The 19,648-nt window shown below is 49.5% G+C and overlaps 1 protein-coding gene across 1 annotated transcript in view; it reads left to right on the forward strand.

The window, feature by feature from the left end:
• Positions 1–19,648, forward strand: part of arhgef28a (Rho guanine nucleotide exchange factor (GEF) 28a) — a 43,849-nt gene that overhangs the window by 11,513 nt on the left and 12,688 nt on the right. Inside the window, exons 5-27 of the mRNA XM_067251011.1 lie at positions 2,500–2,686; positions 2,981–3,170; positions 3,823–3,919; positions 5,493–5,536; positions 5,753–5,816; positions 8,270–8,349; positions 10,158–10,456; positions 10,682–10,877; positions 11,018–11,153; positions 11,910–11,996; positions 12,782–12,824; positions 14,072–14,173; positions 15,027–15,150; positions 16,055–16,196; positions 16,390–16,445; positions 16,651–16,711; positions 16,826–16,961; positions 17,132–17,244; positions 17,373–17,513; positions 17,644–17,894; positions 18,219–18,344; positions 18,590–18,707; positions 19,032–19,286. Coding sequence (XP_067107112.1) covers positions 2,500–2,686; positions 2,981–3,170; positions 3,823–3,919; positions 5,493–5,536; positions 5,753–5,816; positions 8,270–8,349; positions 10,158–10,456; positions 10,682–10,877; positions 11,018–11,153; positions 11,910–11,996; positions 12,782–12,824; positions 14,072–14,173; positions 15,027–15,150; positions 16,055–16,196; positions 16,390–16,445; positions 16,651–16,711; positions 16,826–16,961; positions 17,132–17,244; positions 17,373–17,513; positions 17,644–17,894; positions 18,219–18,344; positions 18,590–18,707; positions 19,032–19,286 — 3,048 coding nt within the window. The remainder of the gene's footprint in view (positions 1–2,499; positions 2,687–2,980; positions 3,171–3,822; positions 3,920–5,492; positions 5,537–5,752; positions 5,817–8,269; positions 8,350–10,157; positions 10,457–10,681; positions 10,878–11,017; positions 11,154–11,909; positions 11,997–12,781; positions 12,825–14,071; positions 14,174–15,026; positions 15,151–16,054; positions 16,197–16,389; positions 16,446–16,650; positions 16,712–16,825; positions 16,962–17,131; positions 17,245–17,372; positions 17,514–17,643; positions 17,895–18,218; positions 18,345–18,589; positions 18,708–19,031; positions 19,287–19,648) is intronic.

The following is a 19,648-nucleotide window of genomic DNA, read 5'->3' on the forward strand; positions in this document are numbered from 1 at the left end:
AAGATGAGCTCAGTCCCACAGCTCAGACTCTGAGTGGTGTTTTCTGGTCCCATCTGTCTCACTTGGTTTCATCTCGTCCTGAACACACACAAATAAAATTACTGGAACACTTACTCACTGTACCGCCACCTACACATACCAGCTACCACGGTTGGTGTATGTTTTCCAGTGAAAATACTTTTTTCTCCATTGTTGCTTAGGGTTACAAAGGGGTTGAAAATTCTCAGATTTTTTGTTGTTGTTTGTTTTGGAGAGATTTTGTGCCACCTTTATTTCAGTTATTGTACAAGCTTAATATTGAATACATTTGTAACATTGCAACAGTAAACTTTTATTTAGACCTTTTACACACAAAAAGGTCATTTGAGTGCTAACAGCCTAGTGAAAGTAGCCCCATCTAATGGGAATTCTGTAGAAACTCTCACTATTGAAGGATTGATTTTATGACTGAGGTGAATATATTTGTTGATAATATTTATACCTAGCATAATATATCTAGTTTCTTCCTTGCTAGCTTGCTAGTATTGCTAGTCTTCTTCAACATTACAGCAAGTGTATTGCTGTTATACAAGAATATTATCTTGAATTAGTATGTTAGTTGTGGAGTGTTCATAATGTAAACTTGTTTAATTGCAAACAACCTGTTTAATGAAACCATTATTAATTATTTATGTCTGCATCTCTTCTATGTTCCCATGAATTCCCCCCAAAACTCAGAAATGGCCCCTCAAAAAGATCCCACAAAATTTGCAAATAGTGGCTATGAAAGAGGTTGTTACTGTGGTGGTTACTTGTTGTGATCACAGTGGTGATTGCATTGGTGATAATAGTCAGCAAGAAATTGCTGACAACCAACAAACCAGGACCACAGCACAATGCCACCTCCCTGCCAAACAGAACAAGCTGGCAGAAGGCCGGATGAGGCTGGTACTCCAGCCATACAATTGCAAGCACAGAAAGTACATCACGCAGCTTTGGAAAACACGTTCTGTTCAACAGGGATTGCTTTGCCTTCTGAGGCTAGCAGCCACATGGAGAGGAGGGGCACAGGTGGGGAGAGTTTCTTCTAGCGACGGCAGAGGTCAAGTGAACCCCAAGCTTCTTACGTAAGCGGCAGGACCAATTGTGTGAGCTAAATCACGACAATAAATTCTCACTGTAGAGGTGTCCTATTGTCTGTGTGCCTGGGTGTCACCTCCCATTAGTGACCAGAGGACAGCCAGCTCAGCTTTCTTAACTCCGCTGCCCCCCCTGTTGAGATACTGGACATGTTCACTGACACAAACCGAGATGAAAACGATCGGGTCGACACTCGGTTTATCTAATGTTGCGGGACGTTTTGTCAGCGAAAATTCCTCCCTGCTGAACTCTGACACAGTTAAGATTGTGTTCTCATCCACGTTGTGATTCGAACTGGGTCACAATTACGAGTGGCATTGTGGGGCTGACAGAGCCTTTCAACGCAAGTATGCCTCGATCACAAAGTGGAGAGAGGGAGGGAGGTAACAGAGACAATGTGACCAAGAAGTAAGGATACAGAAAAGAAAGAGATGAAGGGACCAGAGTGAATGAGACAATTAGAGAGAGAGAGGAGAGAGAGGAGAGGGAGAGGGAGAGGGAGAGGGAGAGGGAGAGGGGGAGGGAGAGGGGGAGGGAGGGAGGGAGGGAGGGAGGGGGAGAGAGGGAGAGAGGGAGAGAGGGAGAGAGGGAGAGCTAAAAAGAGCATTTCTCCAGCAGGAATTGAGATCCTGGATTACCATGGTAACGCTATCCCTTTTTCTCAGCCCTTCGGGGAGTAATTGATGGAAAGGCCAACATGTGCTGCTCTGGTGTTGGAGTCACCCAGTGTGTGCTTCTTAACCCAGGCCCGGCCGCGTGGACGCTGGATGCTGGTGAAGCCACCTGCCCCCTCTGTAACACATGGACCAAACTCGCTCAACCTGTTCTCATTAGTGTGTGTGTGTTTGTGTGTCATAGTCTACGTTAGCAAGAGGAGAACACTCCCCGCATAAACACCAGCTATGAGAAAGCTGTGTGTATCTTTGGTATTTATCAGGTATTCATGTTCTCCTTCTACGGTATTGTTCATATGGCCAAAGGGCCACATATACGGTACATCCATAGTGTGCTGCATATCATTAATAATAGTTGGTGTGTTATTAGTATAGATTTGTTTTAACATGTACAGTTAGATACACACCAGACACTGCCAAGACTGTAAACTTATATCTATGGAGAGGATGTTTAACATGGAAAGTAAATAGCAGTGTGTGTGGTGTGATTAGTCAACGGTAGAGCGAGTCACTATGATTTAAGTTTGAAACAATCAAAGTAAGGAGCCTCTCATCTGGGGGACTTCTATCTAAATGTTAAATGATGCTGTTGTTTTAGGCTCAATATTTTACTCTCGCCATTTTCTCTCTTTCTCTCGCTCTCTCTCTCCATTCTTTTTTCCTCTCTGTCTTTTTCTCTTTTGTCTTTTTTATACTACCTGTCTAGCTGACCTCCAGGCCAGAGAGACCCTTCTCCATCTGTCTGTCCGACTCGGGCTACTCCATCTCTCCCGCTTCCTTATTCGACAGCCCAGGGGTCAGAGGGCACTGACCTTGCCCAATCGGGAGGGGGACACACCCCTTCAGCTGGCCCAGAGAAGGGAAGACCACGCCCTTTTCCGTGCACTCGCCACGTGAGTCTAACCCATACATAACACAAACCCGTACAGAAGACGATATAGCCATTAGGCTACAGAGAGTGAAAGAGTGTTTCTGACCAACCAAGGTCATCATTCGAGAAGCTAGACTAGCTAAAACTTCCTTGTGTCCTGACTAACCAGAATACATCTCTAGCATTCTGTGTAGGAGTGTGGATCTAATACCAAGTGCTGAGGCGTTATGTTTGTTCCCGCTTCAGCAGTGGACAGAGAGCAAACCAAACCAACCCCCCCCCCCCCCCCTTTTCTTTGTTTCCCCCGGTCCGGCAGCCCCCCTATCTCCACGGCGGCCCCTCCCGTTGGGGTGTGCTGTGTGTGGTCCGACAGCTCCCGGGCCTTGCTGTTCTGTCCCAGGTCGGACTCCCTGACCCTCACGGCCCAGCGGGTCGTGGCGGGCAACGCTCCGGATGGTGTGGAGTTCCTCAGGGACAGGTTGACGGAGCAGGACATCACCAGACAGGTGATCAGGGGTCTGTCTGATGGGTGATGTCAGTGGGCTTGTAGAATGTCAACAGGTTGGCTGACTCGTACAGTATGGGAATCCTTGGTTGATGCAATAATTCATCAGAAGACGTATCTTAAGCTAAAGGTATTCGTGGGAGTCATTTATTATTCCGTTGTGAACAGTCTCTAAACATGTTCATGCATGAGGAACATGCATTGTAAAAGTCAATTTGAGTTAATTACAGGTTGTCGTGTTTGTACACACTCCCCGCTTTAAACATGATCAGAGGGAATGCGAAAATGATGACATTTTTATGATCCGTGCGGAAGATATGTTACATAATGTTGTAACTTGAGTTGCAACCAATGACAGTTTTGTTAGAACTCTGGGAGAGGTTTAAAGTTGCTGCCCTGAAAAAACATTTGTATAAGAAGAGAGGGGTTTATGTTATACTTTTAATACCTCTAATGTGTAATATTCCTATTCACAAGACTCGCTGCTGTTTCTGGATTTAATCCATTTCATAATGTCATTTAAAAAAGGATATGAGCAAGTTGAACCAAAAGGGAATTTTCAAATGAGTCAATAATGAATCAATGACATCATCAGTCAAACGAATCCTTGTTGGTTTCAGTAATGGTCACTGTATTGTCCCTCCGTGTTTCAGATCACAGAGCTCAGAGGTGAGGCTCAGCTGAACCACAGAGACAGAGAGGAACTCCTCCACAGCACAATGGGAGACAAAGACAAGAACAGTAATACAGGTGAGGTGGCCTCTCAAACCGTGCAGTCATATCACTTGCCGTAGTTTGGGGAATTGAAACTTTTTGAGTTCAGAATTTAGATTAAAATAATTCCGAATTGAAATCCATTTCGAGTTTAAAAGGAAGAGTTCTTAATGAGCCATTTCAAACAGGAAGTTGGAGAAGCCACTGGAGGTGGTCATAGTGTTCCATACAGGTCCACCTTGGTCCACAAATAGCTTTGTGCACCAGCCAGGATCCTAATGAGGATCTAGTTACCTCAGGCACACAAAGGGTGGCTCACTGCTGTTTACCCACGATGCACTGGCCTGAGAAGATCTGTCCCTCTCTCAGGCCACACCATGCCCAGCACACGTCTTTCACGTGTGTGTGTGTGTGTGCTCCACATGAACCAGACAGAGCACACAAGCTGTACGCGTACAAGAGAGTAGGTGTGTGGCCAAAAACGGAACAAAAAAGAAAAGAAAAAGCATTAAGAGTGTGTGTCAGACACTCAGAGCACACACACTCAGTCGGGCTTCTCCGAACCAGCCAAGATGAAGACAGCCTGTGATGTTAAGAGTGTGTGGAATGTGTGTCCATAGTCTGCATGGGAAAACTGCTGTCCCGTGGGCCTCCCTCAGTCAACACGAGTGTATGGACCAGATCCTGTATGACCTAATATGACTGGGATTATAGGTCCTCACACGCACATACACACACACACACACACACACACACACACACACACACACACTCACACTCCAGACTTTTCGAGGTGTCTGAAACACTGTGGGTCTGTGAATACACTGAGGCCTATGTGCTGCCCATATTTATCTATATTCCTCTCTCTCTCTCTCTCTCTCTCTCTCTCTCTCTCTCTCTCTCTCTCTCTCTCTCTCTCTCTCTCTCTCTCTCTCTCTCTCTCTCTCCTCTCTCCCTCTCTCTGTCTCTGTCTCTCTCCCTCTCTCTGTCTCCCTATGTTTCTTTAACTAGCTCACTTTCTAACTCTGTATGTCTCGTCTTGTGTCATGTGTTTGCCTACATGGATGGTTGTGTATGTGGTGGTGTGTTTGTGTTTATCCAGTGATTGTACCTCTGTGTGGGAGCTTTGCCATTAACAAGCAAACATCCCTCCCAGGAGAAAGGGAGTACGTCCCAAACTATCAGTCTCCCTCACAAAGAGCTCTGTGTGTTTGTGTACCTCCACAGTACACACACGCACACACACGCACGCACGCACTCTCACCACAACGCCGCTCTAACACACCAGATATACCGCTCGGTTTTCAGTTTGAACCAATCCTGGTTTTGGTTACCATAGCGACGATGGGCTTGATATCGACACGTAAACAGGGGAGACAGGATGCGTACATTGCTATTGATCTCGTCCCCCCGTCCTGGCTGGACTGAGCATGCTATATCTGTTCTACAACAAATCAACCCCCTCCCCCCCCTCCCCCCCATGTGATGCCCTACTGCTTTGGTGGTGGGCTCACTGACGGCTCACTGACAGCTCACTGGCTGTCAGGCGTGTTGTGGCACTGTCAACCCGTGGCTGTCGTCTTCGAGCTCACAGTGTCTCTGCTTTCAGATGTGCCTGGGAAGCTCCAGGTGGACCAACTCGTTGTGGACAATGTGAGTACACAATCCCAGGAGCACCCTGGGATAGATGTGGCGGTCCTGCCTTTGTGTCTGTGTGTATACGTTGAAGTTTGTGCTGTTGGGTGTGTGTGTGTGTGTGTGTGTGTACAGACAGAGAGGGCAAGAGAGAAAGAGATGGTGTGTACCTGGGTGTGTTGTCCACCTGCTGACTCGCATCTGTGCCATGTGATTTCTGTTGTGGCCAATCAGGTTTTTGAAGAAGAGCTCGTTCTCTCATTGGATGATGATGAGGAGTTTCAGCCATCAATAACGAGTGAGTATCTCTCTCTCTCTTTATTTCTTTCTCTCTTCCTCTCCTGCTCTGTAATGTATGTGTCATGCTGAAGACCTGTGGAAGTGTACGTGGTTCAGGTAGAGACAATGTCTACCACAGTTGCATGTTTTATTCGGGCTGCCCCCTGCTGTTCACAGCATGAACTGCAACTCGGATGTGCCTGTCGTCTGCCAGCTTCTTGCTGATTCGCCCCGCATAACCCTCGTCTAAGTTTTGAAATGCTCAGCATTAACTGCCGTCAACCGAGAGGGCTTTCCGGAACACACCTTCATTTCAACTGCCCAATTGTGTTGTGACCGCGTTGAACCGCGTCTCTTTGAGGCTAATGGAGGTTTTGTCCTCCCAGGACCTCTTTTCAGAGGGGGGCTTGTTTGTGTCGCCGCCCCTCCCAACCCCAAAACCTCACAATGACTCAGACTGTGAACGGCAGGAATCTGCTCTGTCACTGGGACAAAGGCAGGAATGGGGACAGGCTGGTCTCGACCAGGAGATGCCCCCTCGCCCCCTATGCACCCCCTTTGCCCTGCTGTACTATAACCCCCCCCCCCCCCCCCCGGTTTGTGGGTTGGACAGTGGCCTTCTGTGATTGAAGTGAAGGAAGGAATGTTAACAAGCTCAAATGTCATAGGCTTACAAAAGCTGACATTTAGGAGGAACCACACGCTGTAACCTGGTGAATTGCTACTGACACGAGCACGCGCGCGCACACACACGCACACGCATTCGTTTACCAGTAGAGTAAAAGAACATGTGAGGTGGAGAATGCGGGGAGGTTTAGGGGGGTTGCTGTGGTTACAGGAGATGCTAATTTCCTGTGCGTTGTCAGGGGAGAACCCTATGAATGGAGAGTTTGTTGTAAACTCAGCAACTACAGTCTGGTACTGCTGACAGACAGATGCCTGTAAACCTGCTAGGTTTACACACAACACACACACACACACACAGGGACCGACAGAACAGACTGCATTAGGCTTGTTAGGGGATAAGATGGCCAAGGCAGAGATCCCTTGTGATGTGTTGAGTAGAGTGAGTATTCCAGTATCACCTTAGCTGTGTTAGCTGTGCTAGCAACAGAGAACAGGAAATGCCTGAGTGATGCCCAGGATTTCCCCTACATTAGGCCGGGGCGTGGCCCAGCTAGGCTAGGCTAGCCCAGACATCAAAGACAGACTAAGAAAGCTCACCAAAACAAACTTCCAACCAGCAGGGACTGGCTCCTGGAGATTATCCCGAAGGCAACCCTGTTAATGTCACTGCATGGGAAATACTGGTGTTTAGATCATCAGAACACCAGAACCCTCTGCACTGTACAAGCTGTTTAGAACTGGAGCTGGCGTGACATTGTCTCATAGCACTCTAAGGTTAATAAAACAATCCATGGATCATGTTGTATTGAGACAGATGTTAGCTCTCTCTCTAAATTTAAACCCACCCAACCTGGCTTTGTTGCTTTTTGCAACGCTGAGCTGGCAAGGGTTAATCACGATGTGTGTGCAGACTCTCTCCACGAAGGGTTTTATGACAACAAACCTTTAAAGGTCGTAAAGGAGGTTTTCTACAGCCTGCCATTTAAGCGCACGCACGCGCAAAACAAACACACACGCGCATGCCTACCTACACACAAATATTGTATTTATCTGAACAGAACAATGTTGTAGTCATATTTTTGGTCTGCTCCATTAGGGAATTTAATAACTGAAGTTGTTTTGAACCATTCCGTCTTCACCATGGCATGCGACTTGCATCAGAACTGTTGTCGTTCTTTTGAGTGATGCTTCTGTATCTGGAGTTTGGCAATCGTTCATCTCTTTTCCTGGCGTACAGTCTAGCGTTGTCAGTCTCTGTCCGTTGCATTTTCGCATCTGTCAATCTGGCATCGTTAGCTGTGGTCTGCCGTCTCTCTCTCCAACGTGTCCTGCTGTCCTCTCCCTCGCTCGTCCTCTCCCCTTTCCTCACCCCCCCCCCCCTCCCCCAAACTGTCCGGCCCCTGGCCCCTCTCTCATAGTATTCTCTTGCTGTCTCTGTGAATCCTTTTTACATATGTTTATCTCCGTTTCTGGGAACGTCTCTCTCTCCCACCCCCCCCTCTCTCTCTCTCTCTCTCTGTCTCTCTCCCCCCCCCCCTCTCTCTCTCTCTCTCTGTCTCTGTCTCTCTCTCTCTCTCTCTCTCTCTCTCTCTCTCTCTCTCTCTCTCTCTCTGTGTGTGTGTTCCTGGTCCTCTGGGTCTTGGCATGTGACAGACATCAGGGTGAGTCTGCCTTTATCAAAAGGGGCTTTGCTTCATCCTGCGTCAGCTCTGGCAGTAAATCACTCAGCCAATGAAAACACATTCCTGCTTGACGGCACACAAGAAGAGCACACGGAGAACGAGGACAGATGAGGACAAAGCTGAGGTGAACCGTTCTGACACTGTGTGTGTGTGTGTTCTACAGTGAAGGGCCAGGCGGCCTCTGCTGTGTCTATGACCAACGGAAGGAGTCGCGCCCGATTGGACAGCGCGCCAATGACTCAGGTGCAAAGGCGGTGTCTTTCAGCGTTTTCTCTTGAAAAAGATTTGTCCTCAACGCATCGAATATACAGTTAGGTCCATAAATATTTGGACATTGACACAATTTTCATCATTTTGGCTCTGTATACCACCACAATGGATTTGAAATGAAACAATCAAGATGTGCTTTAAGTGCAGACTTTCAGCTTTAATTTGAGGGTATTTACATCCAAATCAGGTGAACGGTGTAGGAATTATAACACATTTGATATGTGGCCCCCTCCTTTTTAAGGGACCAAAAGTAATTGGACAATTGGCTGCTCAGCTGTTCCATGGCCAGGTGTATGTTATTCCCTCATGGGAGTTCGTTATTTCATTGACAAGGAGCAGATAAAAGGTCTAGAGTTCATTTCAAGTATGGTATTTGTGTTTGGAGTCTGTTGCTGTCAACTCTCGACTCTCATGAAGTCCAAAGAGCTGTCACCATCAGTGAAGCAAGCCATCGTTAGGCTGAAAAATCCAAACAAACCTATCAGAGAGATAGCAAAAACATTAGGTGTGGCCAAATCAACTGTTTGGTACATTCTTAAAAAGAAAGAACGCACTGGTGAGCTCAGCAACACCGAAAGACCCGGAAGACCACGGAAAACAACTGTGGTGGATGACAGAAGAATTCTTTCCCTGGTGAAGAAAAACCCCTTCACAACAGATGGCCAAATCAAGAACACTCTCCAGGAGGTAGGCGTATCTGTGTCAAAGTCAACAATTAAGAGAATACTTCACCAGAGTAAATACAGAGGGTTCACCACAAGATGTAAACCATTGGTGAGTCTCAAAAACAGGAAGACAAGATTAGAGTTTGCCAAAAAACATCTAAAAGAGCCTGTACAGTTCTGGAACAACATCCTATGGACAGATAAGACCAAGATCAACTTGTACCAGAATGATGGGAAGAGAAGAGTATGGAGAAGGGAAGGAACTGCTCATGATCCAAAGCATACCACCTCATCAGTGAAGCATGGTGGAGGTAGTGTTATGGCGTGGGCATGTATGGCTGCCAATGGAACTGGTTCCCTTGTATTTATCGATGATGTGACTGCTGACAAAAGCAGTAGGATGAATTCTGAAGTGTTTCGGGCAATATTATCTGCTCAGATTCAGCCAAATGCTTCAGAACTCATAGGACGGCGCTTCACAGTGCAGATGGACAATGACCCGAAGCATACTGCGAAAGCAACCAAAGAGTTTTTTAAGGCAAAGAAGTGGAATGTTCTGCAATGGCCAAGTCAATCACCTGACCTAAATCCAATTGAGCATGCATTTCACTTGCTAAAGACAAAACTGAAGGGAAAATGCCCCAAGAACAAGCAGGAACTGAAGACAGTTGCAGTAGAGGCCTGGCAGAGCATCACCAGGGACGAAACCCAGCGTCTGGTGATGTCTATGGGTTCCAGACTTCAGGCTGTCATTGACTGCAAAGGATTTGCAACCAAGTATTAAAAGTGACAATTAGATTTATGATTATAAATTAGTTTAGTTTGTCTAATTATTTTTGGTCCCTTAAAATGTAACGTAACGTAAAATGTAAATTGTAATTCCTACACCGTTCACCTGATTTGGATGTAAATACCCTGAAATTAAAGCTGAAAGTCTGCACTTAAAGCACATCTTGATTGTTTCATTTCAAATCCATTGTGGTGGTATACAGAGCCAAAATGATAAATTGTGTCAATGTCCAAATATTTATGGACCTAACTGTAGTTCTTTCGTCATCTGTCTGTCTGTCTCTCTGTCTTACACTCTGTCTGTGCATTTGTCTTTTTCCACTGCAGGGGAACGATGTGGATGGGATGTACAGTGTTGCCGGGGTAACCAGGGACAGCTCTGGGACAGACAGCCGTGCGTGGGACACGGCGCACGCCGAATCCCTCCTCCAGGCCACAGACACGCCCCCGCCACCTCCCGACCTCCAATCAGATGACGGCCAGCCCTTGGCCCCTCCGATGTCCGCCCACCCCCTCCTCCCCTCCTCCTCCCCCGCCGACCAGGCCCTCGCCAGACTCAAACGCGTCTCGCACTCTGACCTGACCAACCAAATGGAGGCCACGTCCTTGGAGCCCTGTGACCTCAGGTAGAAGTCTCTTCCTATTCGTCCATTGCCCTGTCACTGAAATCTATAGGGTTTGTTCAAAAATAACAGGGCTTATCCCCTGATCGACTGACATCAAGTGCCACAGGTATTGGCCCTCTCAGAGTGTGTGTGTGTGTGTGTGTGTGTGCGTGCGTGTGTGCGCGTGCGTGTCCAAGGATCCATAGCGTGCGTTGACGTTTTCCATTCTCCCTCGTCTCCCTTCAGCCCCACTCTGGTCGCCCTGGAGGTGGACAGTGAGGACGGCGAGGGTGAAGGTCCGGGGCCGACGTCTCCCCTCTCGCTCCTCCCCTCGGACCCTCGGAGCAGCGGGGACGAGAGGGACACCGCGGAGCCCTCCCCCGACCTGGCCTGCATGCGCTCGCACTCCGCCTCCTCGGCAGGCCAGGCCGCTCCCTCCAAGGTAACCCGTCAGGGGACCCGTCGACGCAGCTCCCCTCCCCCAGGTCTTTCAGCCCTTCACAGACAGCTTTGGGTACGAACGGAGCTTTCTAGAAGGGCTAGTACACGAGGGTGTGTGTGTGTGTGTGTGTGTCGTTCCAGGGCGCGGTCGACCCGGGGCTCCGCCTGCGCTCCTACTCCTACTCCTCCTCCAAGGTCAGCCTGCGCCCCGCCCACTTTACCCGAGACCACGCCTCCGCCTCTTCCTCCTCCAACCCAGCGGCCAACCCCGGCTCAGGTCAGCGTCGGCATGACGACCGTCGGAAAATGTGCTCAGCTTTGTTAACTTAGTCTCGTGGGGGGGGGGGGGTTTCCCTTTGCGACGTCTCATTTGTTTTGACCTGTTTTTTGTTTTGTTTAGTTTTTTATTATTAGAATACTTCTCTGGGAAAACGCTTGTTTTGAACTGTGTGAGGGCTGCTCCTGTTTCTCACTTGTTTGTCGTCGTGAGAGTGAGTCGACCAGGGGCAGGGGTTGGGGGGGTGGCCATTGGGGAGGTGGGGGGGGGTAGTGTGAACATTTATCTTGACTTGTAGTTTAGTCTGCTTTCATGAAGTTACTAACTACAACACCTTTTGTGTCACTAATACTACATACACTTAACCCTGATATGTTCACAATGGATATCATTTTGCATTCGTCTGGTATACTTTTTGGTTTTCATCAAAACCCAAAGTATACCAGACCGATAAGACGACGCAAAATAGCAACACCTTCCAAATCCAGTGTAAATCTATCAGGTGTTGACTGAACTGGACTGTCGGTGCTGTGTCACCACCGCAGCAGGGACCTTGCTTGCCCAATGTACCCAACCCTCCTCCTCCCTTGAGGTAATCCCTGATCTCTATCTGGGTGGATAGTTCCGAGGCCCGTGCTCCTCGACCCAGCTGACACGCATCCGGTCAAGTCAGATCAGCTCTTATCCCGAGGACGGAAAGGAGGGGAGTCTGGGAGTGCCAGTTGTAGTGAGCTCTGTGTCCACTCTGCCTTGTAGATGGCGTGTTCCACAACCTCTACCACAGCAGATCTCTCCTGCAGGCCCTCTCTCTGTCTAAATCTCTGTCTCTGCTCCACCCTGGTAGTAAGTACTTCACCTTAGCCCTCAGCTGCCGAGACCGTGCATGGCGTGTGTGTGTGTTGACCTCTTGCATGCGCTGGCTTGGCTGTCTCCGTCTAATCGCAGGGCAACCCTATTGCGGCCTTCCATGCGGGTGTCATCAAGCAGAGACGTGTGTGGGTGTCGGCAGTGATGTCATCAAACAGGGACAGACAGCATGGTTGCTCTGGGTGGCCTGGTGGTGAGGCTGGCACAGAGGGCTCCTCTGTGGTCATGCACGGTCCTCTGCCAAGGCTGGCATAGCTACCGATCATATGTCTGCTTGTCTGGAATATTGCTCTCGTTTCCACCTCGTGGTGTGTCTGCGGTGTCATTGATTGACTGTATGGGCTGTATGTGAAAATCCTCTAACCAATTCAGAACCAGGAAGAGTGTGTAGTTAGTCATAAGAATCCTCACATAGCAATGGCTGATGATACTAGCTCAGTCTTTCCCCATGGTTTACAGCTTTGGAGGGCGGGGGGGGGGGGGGGGGGGGGGCGACCATGTAGAGACAGAAATGACATGCCGTTGTGTAAATAAAATAATGGTAATATAATGGTAGGGGAAACACTGTAGCTAGGATGCTCAATAAAGAACCAAGTGTGTGTGGGGGGGGGGGGGATTAATGCTAAAAAGAATCCATGTTCAATTTATCACAATACAATTGATACATATGTGATGGTAAGAGTATGTGTTGGTGTAAAGGTTAATATAGTTGAGTTCTAGCACGTGTGGTAGATGTTTTATCTTTCTATTCCTGTCCACAGAACAGAGAGCCTCCAGTCTGACTGACCATCCACAAGATAAAAGGTACTCATTCATTCGCTGACGTGGACAACACCAGTTTCCCCTTTCACGAGTTTTGAGTTTATTTGCCATTTGTAACAAGTACAGGTACAGAATTCGTTTGAATTCTTCCAAATCCTTCTCGATGAATCAAGTGTATCGTTTGAAAACCTCATTTGTATTTTCCACACATTGTGGAAAGTTATCATGAAAAATTAGTCATTTGACCCTTTGTTTATACTGTAAACACTTGTTTTACTGACTCCTATGGTCCTTTGCTCTCCCCTGGTCTTTAATGTTGCTCTCTCAGAGTGACAAGCGGTTACTCTACCTTTACGATGTCACAGACTCTCCCATTGATATTGTCTCTGGTCTGTGAGCGGAGTGAGGTCACTATGGCAACTTGGTTGCTCGGTGAGCGAGGGCTCTGCGTTGTTCTGAAGTTCACGCTTGTCTCTCTTCATCAAACTTCTTTTGTCCCTGTCAGGCCTTGAAGGCTGGTTTCAGATCAGTCGCTCGGAATAGCCCGGTTGTGACGCACGGAGACCGATACCTGCTTCAAAAGACCCCTACGTGTGTCTGTGTGTGTGTGTGTGTGTGTGTGTGTGTGTGTGTGTGTGTGTGTGTGTGTGTGTGTGTGTGTGTGTGTGTGTGTGTGCGCATGTGTGATCATCAATCGCGATCCAATAAAAGACGTGCAAATGGAAAATGGGGAGAAAAAAAACCCAGTTGCTTTGGTTTTACATACGCAGTTCAAAACAAATTCCGAACACAATGCTTCGTGTTTTGTTTGGAGTTCCCTGCTGCATTGAGACACAGGCCAGTAGGATTTTACTGCCCTCTGAAAGACAGGGGACGAACAAAGAGAACACATCCTTTATACTTCCTGCCTCAGAGTGCTCCTGTTGTTTGAGAGCTTTTTAGGCACCGTGCCAGCTGCTTGGCCCTGTCCTCCATTCATCTGCTGGCAGGGCCTCTTTTCCACACGGAAACAGCACCCCCTGCTGGGGGACACGGAGAGTGTGGGAGAAATTTGTGTGCGTGTTTATGTTTTTTTGTGTGTGTGTGTGTGTGTGTGTCGTATTGTTTCACAGGTTTGTGTGTGTGTGTGTGGGTCTCATCATCGATATTAAAGTGTGTTTGGGTTTTGCGTGTGCTCTTGCAAAAGGTAACGTGTGTGTTGTGCGTCTGATCCTAAAGTTGTGTGTCTGCCGTTCCTCATCAGGACATTCAAGGGTGTGTGTGTGTGTGTGTGTGCTGTGTTCCTTTAGGGAGATCAAGTTTCGGAAGCGTGCCCAGTCGGCAGACGATGAGGGCAGCGTTGAGCTGGCAGAATCCCTCCAGCACCTCACCCTCTCAGAGTTCCTCAAAGAGTATGTGGGCACTGCCCCCTGGCATCCAGAGTTCGCCCCAAAACCCTCATGGTGCCCACCTACTTCCCTTAGAGTCCCCCCCCCCCAGCCATGCCTATTTGGCTTTAAACGTCTAATCACTCCCTTTGAACTCCACTACCCACAATGCAACACAAACCACTTCCTCACGATTAACCCTTTGAGATTCCCAGTGTAGACGCTCTATCGTATATGTTCATTAACCATGATTGGCTTTCTACCGGATCACTGAATGTAGGACATACGTGTGTGTGTGTGTGTGTGTGTGTAAGTGCGTGTCTAACTAAACCTGCTGTCCACCCGCTCTAACCGACTGTAATTGTTTAATCTTCACACAACAACACTACTGAGAACAAACTTTCCGGACTGTCTGGTCCTATGGACTGGTCCTCTCCGGCCCTGTCGTTTGCCCCCCGCACTCCCTCGGGTGTCTGACCAGCAGCACCCCGACCGGGGAGACGGGTGTGTCTGTCTAGACTCGAGCAGACAGTCTTGATCTGAGATGCCGACGTTTGCATGTGGGCTGTGACCCCCCCCTACCAGCACTTCCAACTAACCGCCATGTTGACGACACGCATCGTGCCTGAGCTTTGCACTCCCCGAGTTACTCATGAGCTTCTGCCTCGCTTACGGAGGGCAAACGTGTGACTAATGATTTAACCGCCAGTCTGACGGCGGTGGGACTCCTTTTGTGTCTTCCAATGTCCCCAGTGTATGTTTACGTCTAACCGTTGCCACCTGCGTAGCATGTGATTTGTGCATGCCGTACTGTGGCGCTGCCACGCGCGCGCGTCCTGACACGCGCGTGCGTCCTGACACGCGTGTGCATGTGCAGGATCGAGGAGGAGGAGTGGGACAACTACAGCATCCCGTCGAAAGTGGAGTCGGAGAAGTACAAAGTGATCCGCACCTTCAGTTTCCTGAAGAGCCGCATGTCGAGCACGCGGAGCAAGAACAAGGTAAACGCCCGCGCCAGCGCAACGCACACACACGTACCTTCGCTTTCCTCAAAACTGTGTTTGCATATGCAAACCAGGAACACTCTGACACTCACAGTGTTTGTTTCAGTAGGACATCCAAGAACAGGATGAACGCACGTGCGCATGCACACACGTAAATACGGCATCGGACTCTGCGCACACACACACACCGCGAGAAGCTTGTTTGTTTTCCTAGTGTATGAGATCCAAGTCCACGCACGGCCACGCACACTCTGACCCTCACAATACAATAGGTGTGCCTATTGTATTGTGTTGTGTAAAGTGTTGTAAAACTCATCGTAAAGCACCACATCCTGTTAGTCATGGAGCAGGGATCGTAGCCTCTAGACCCAGACCGCACCTGAGGCCATGTATTGGAGGATCTTCCCATAGTCCAGACGACAGTGAAAACGGCATCCAGGAAACCGTGCCCCTTGATCCAGATCGGCCTGTTCTGTTTTTCCGGAAGGAGAACAAGGAAATGTTTTGGAGAAAATATCTTCCAGAAGGTCGAGCAGAGAGTCCTTGTGTCAAAATCTCTCTCTCTTTTAATCATTAACGCGGGAGGGGAATGAGTCAGGTCTGAGTTTGGAAACTCCCGTCGGTCCTTTCCCCCTCTCGCACCCTCCCTCCCTGTGAGCTGTTGACGCACCCATCCACTTCCTCAGCGCTGAACTTCCTAACAGACGTAGAAGAAAAAAAAAAAAAAAGAGGCGTGGAATCAGTCATTGTGCTGTTCACGAGGTCGCTTGTCCACTCGGGGACGGGAGTGTCGGCTGTCTCCGCATTCACGCCCTCCGCGCCCGGGCCGTTTCTCTGTGTGAAGCGCGCGCTGCTGCCTACTATGTTTCCCCCCGTCATGTCTCTGGCCTGGTTTTCCAAGGGGAAGGGGAAGGAGAAGGAGAGAGAGGGGAAGGACAGGCAGCTGAATGGCCACCGCTTCTCCTCGGGCTCCTGCGCGGGCCCCACGGTCTGCCTTGTGTGCGACAAGCCCGCGTCGGGGAAGGACCTGCTCCACTGCGCCAGTGAGTAACACCGCTGTGCCGGGGTGGCAACACCATCTTTATCGCCGCCTGATGTGTATGTGTCGATCATCCGTGTAACAAGATTGAAACGCAGGGGTAGAATACTTGGTATGTAATAGAATTTGGGGTTGTGTCGCTCGGATTTTCCACTGATGCCCACTAAGTGTGCACTGTGCACCTGTGTCCCTATTAGGCTGCACTGTTCTGGTTCACAAGGGCTGCAAGGAGTCGGCCCCGCCATGTCTGAAGGCAAGTCCCTTCTGACCCACATATGGGTGTGTGTGTGTGTGTTTGTGTGTGCATATGAATGGCAGCCGTGCGAGTGAAAACATCTCGGATAATATCCATGTTGACTGCTCCAACAGCAGTGTTGCACATGTTGGTTCCTGAAAGTCACAGTGTTCTGTATCTCTCTCTCTTTCCTTCTCCCTCCCTCCCTCCCTCCGCCCCGCAGAAACTCCACGACAAGTACGCGGTGACCACGGCGAAGAGCAGGACCTCCTCCCTCCCGCAGAGTGAGTCACGTGACGCGCTTCCAAGGTCCCCCTGCCGTGCGTCGCAGCTGCTGCTGTTGTTGTTGTTGTTGTTGTTGTCCCCTGAAGCATGACCGCCGCCCCTCCTCTCCTCAGACTTCACGGTGAGAGAGAGCCTGTCGCCGTCTGCCATGTCTGCCTCCGTGTCCGTCGTGACACCTAAGGAGCGACGGGAGCCCGCCCTCTCACCAGGCTCTCTGCCCAGCCCCCTGTCCAGGAGCGCCGCCGACAGGTCAGTCCGCTCCTCCTGCTATTCGACGTGGAGCGCGGTTGACGGGTCCCTTTTAGAAAAGTGACAAAGTAACAAAGTTGTCTCTAGATTCGTTTTAGGGCTCGTGAGGAGGGTGACGATGAGTTTTAGGATGATGGTGAGGGTGATGGTATCTTGTATCGTCTCAACAGGCTCAGCGAGAGCCCTGAGATGGAGAACGATAGCTGGAGGATGTCTGGCCAATCAGAGGAGCTGCTGCAGGCCACAGAATCCTCCACCTCCACTGACTCCTCCCTCGGAGAAGGTACAGCAGGGACGGAAGCCCGGAGGGGCCAAACTACGCCAGGAATACAATTTAGAGTGTAAAAAGACAAAGGAGAAAAAAAAGGTTATTAGTCATGCGAGATGTCTGTACCCCCCCTTCCTCTGTAGACTGTGTGGACGCCTGTCTCCAAAGCGACCTGGCGGCAGATGCTCTGGACTACGAGGCCGAGTCGTGGAGCCTGACGGTGGAGCACAAGTTCTGCAAGAAGCAGGACAAGCGCGTTGTGAAGAGACAGGACGTCATCTACGGTGAGAGGGGAGCTAAGCCAGCGAGCGAGCGGAGGGGAACGAAGTCAGCCCGTTTCTAGACGGCATGTGTGCCGTCAGTCACTCGTGAAAGCTCACAGTGTGTGTGTGTGTGTGTGTTGACGCCTCTCAGAGCTGATGCAGACAGAGTTGCACCACCTGCAGACGCTGTGCGTCATGGCGGAGGTGTTCCGGCGGGGCATGAGAGAGGAGGTGCTGCTGGACGCCGAGGCCGTGGGGCGGGTCTTCCCCTGCTTGGACGAGCTCCTCCTCCTCCACCACGGGTTCTTCAGCGCCATGAGGGAACGCCGGTGTAACTCCGCCCACCCCCATGGCCATGGCAACTACCTCATCCAGCACATAGGAGACGTCCTGCTGCAACAGGTGGGAGGAGTTTCTCGAAATATTCTCGGAATAACAGTAATAATTGATGTCAAATAAACGAGCGTCAATTATTATTTTGACTAGTCAGGCCACGACAACAATATATTTGAGACCTTTGTTGTTGGGATGTGACCTCTTTAATGTTGTCCTTTTTTCAACAATGGCCAGAATACAAAGCAAACTACTACAAACAGTAATAAAGAAATGACTGCTTTTTTTTTTAATTATCAGTAAACAAAAGCATCAACTGTGGAAATACAGTATATAAAAAAAGATTTAGATACCGGAGTTAAACTTGCGTCTGGTGGCTTTGCTCCCACGCAGTTTTCCGAGGAGAACGCAGAGAGGATGAAGCAGGTGTACGGAGAGTTCTGCAGCCACCACAACGAGGCGGTCAGCTTCTTCAAAGAGCTCCAGCAGCAGAACAAACGCTTTCAGCTCTTCATCAAGGTGTGCCCCCCCCTCCCCCCCTCTAGAACACACCTGACATCCTTCTGGAACCTTCACATCATCTTCCGACGATTTATGACGCTCCACTCCCCACAGACTTAAGCTAGCGGTTGCTAATGAAAATAATCCCAAATAGCATCATATTATGGCTACTGTGTAAGACTGAGCTTAACCCAGACCCAACCCTTGACCCTAACACCAACCCTTGATCCTAACCTCAACCCTTAACCCTTTACTATTTCCAGCAACAAAGTATCAATTCTCTGGCCCGGAGGAGAGAAATCCCAGAATGCATCCTGCTGGTCACCCAGCGAATCACAAAGTACCCAGTGCTGCTGGAGCGCATACTGCAGTACACCCAGGGTGAGTCTGCCTCTCTGCTGCCCCCTGCTGTCCCCAGGGAGAAAGACAGGCCTGGGAAAACTGGCTTTCTGCCTTTTGTTTTCTTGATAAAAATGCTGATCTGTATGATCCCCCTCTCTCTCTCTCTCTCTCTCTCTCTCTCTCTCTCTCTCTCTCTCTCTCTCTCTCTCTCTCTCTCTCTCTCTCTCTCTCTCTCTCTCTCTCTCTCTCTCTCTCCCCCCCTCTCTCTCTCTCCCTCTCCCTCTCTCCCCCCCCCCCTCTCTCTCTCTCTCCCTCTCCCTCTATCTCTCTATCTCTCTCTCTCTCTCTCTCTCTCTCTGTCAGAGGACACGGAGGAGCACACAGACCTGTCCCAGGCGCTGGTTGGGATCCGGGAGGTGATCGCTGCGGTGGACCTGCGGGTCAGGGAGTACGAGCAGGACCAGAGGCTGCAGGACGTGCTGGGCAGGATCGAGAACCGCAGCTCGGCCAAGCTGAAGAACGGCTCCACCTTCCGCAGGCAGGACATCCCAGGGCCAGGCCGCACGCTCAGACACCAGGGGGTGCTGCTGTGGAAGACCGCCACGGGGCGGCTCAAAGGTCCGCCACGCACCCTCACTGCACACACACACACACACACTCAGTCACTCACTGTTCAAAGGGACTTTAAAGTCGAAGAAAAAAAAAAACATGTCACTGTTTGATTTGTCTACTCCCTCACTGAGTTTTTGTTTTTCAAGTAGGGGTGTTGCGGTATACCAGTATTGAAGATGAGCGTAATATAAAAACACGAAATATGAATATGACCCTACCGTGTAAATAACCCAGAGCCTCTTAAATCATTTGACTTTCTTTGTGTTCAACATTGGCAGTAACGCACCTTAATCCTGGTTGTCACCTGCCATCAAACTGAAAAAAATCGAACGAAGAAGAAGAAATAAAAACATGAAAGTTTCAAGACC

This window comes from Osmerus mordax, chromosome 14 (genome assembly GCF_038355195.1).
Source record: "Osmerus mordax isolate fOsmMor3 chromosome 14, fOsmMor3.pri, whole genome shotgun sequence".
In the NCBI taxonomy this organism is placed as follows: domain Eukaryota; kingdom Metazoa; phylum Chordata; class Actinopteri; order Osmeriformes; family Osmeridae; genus Osmerus; species Osmerus mordax.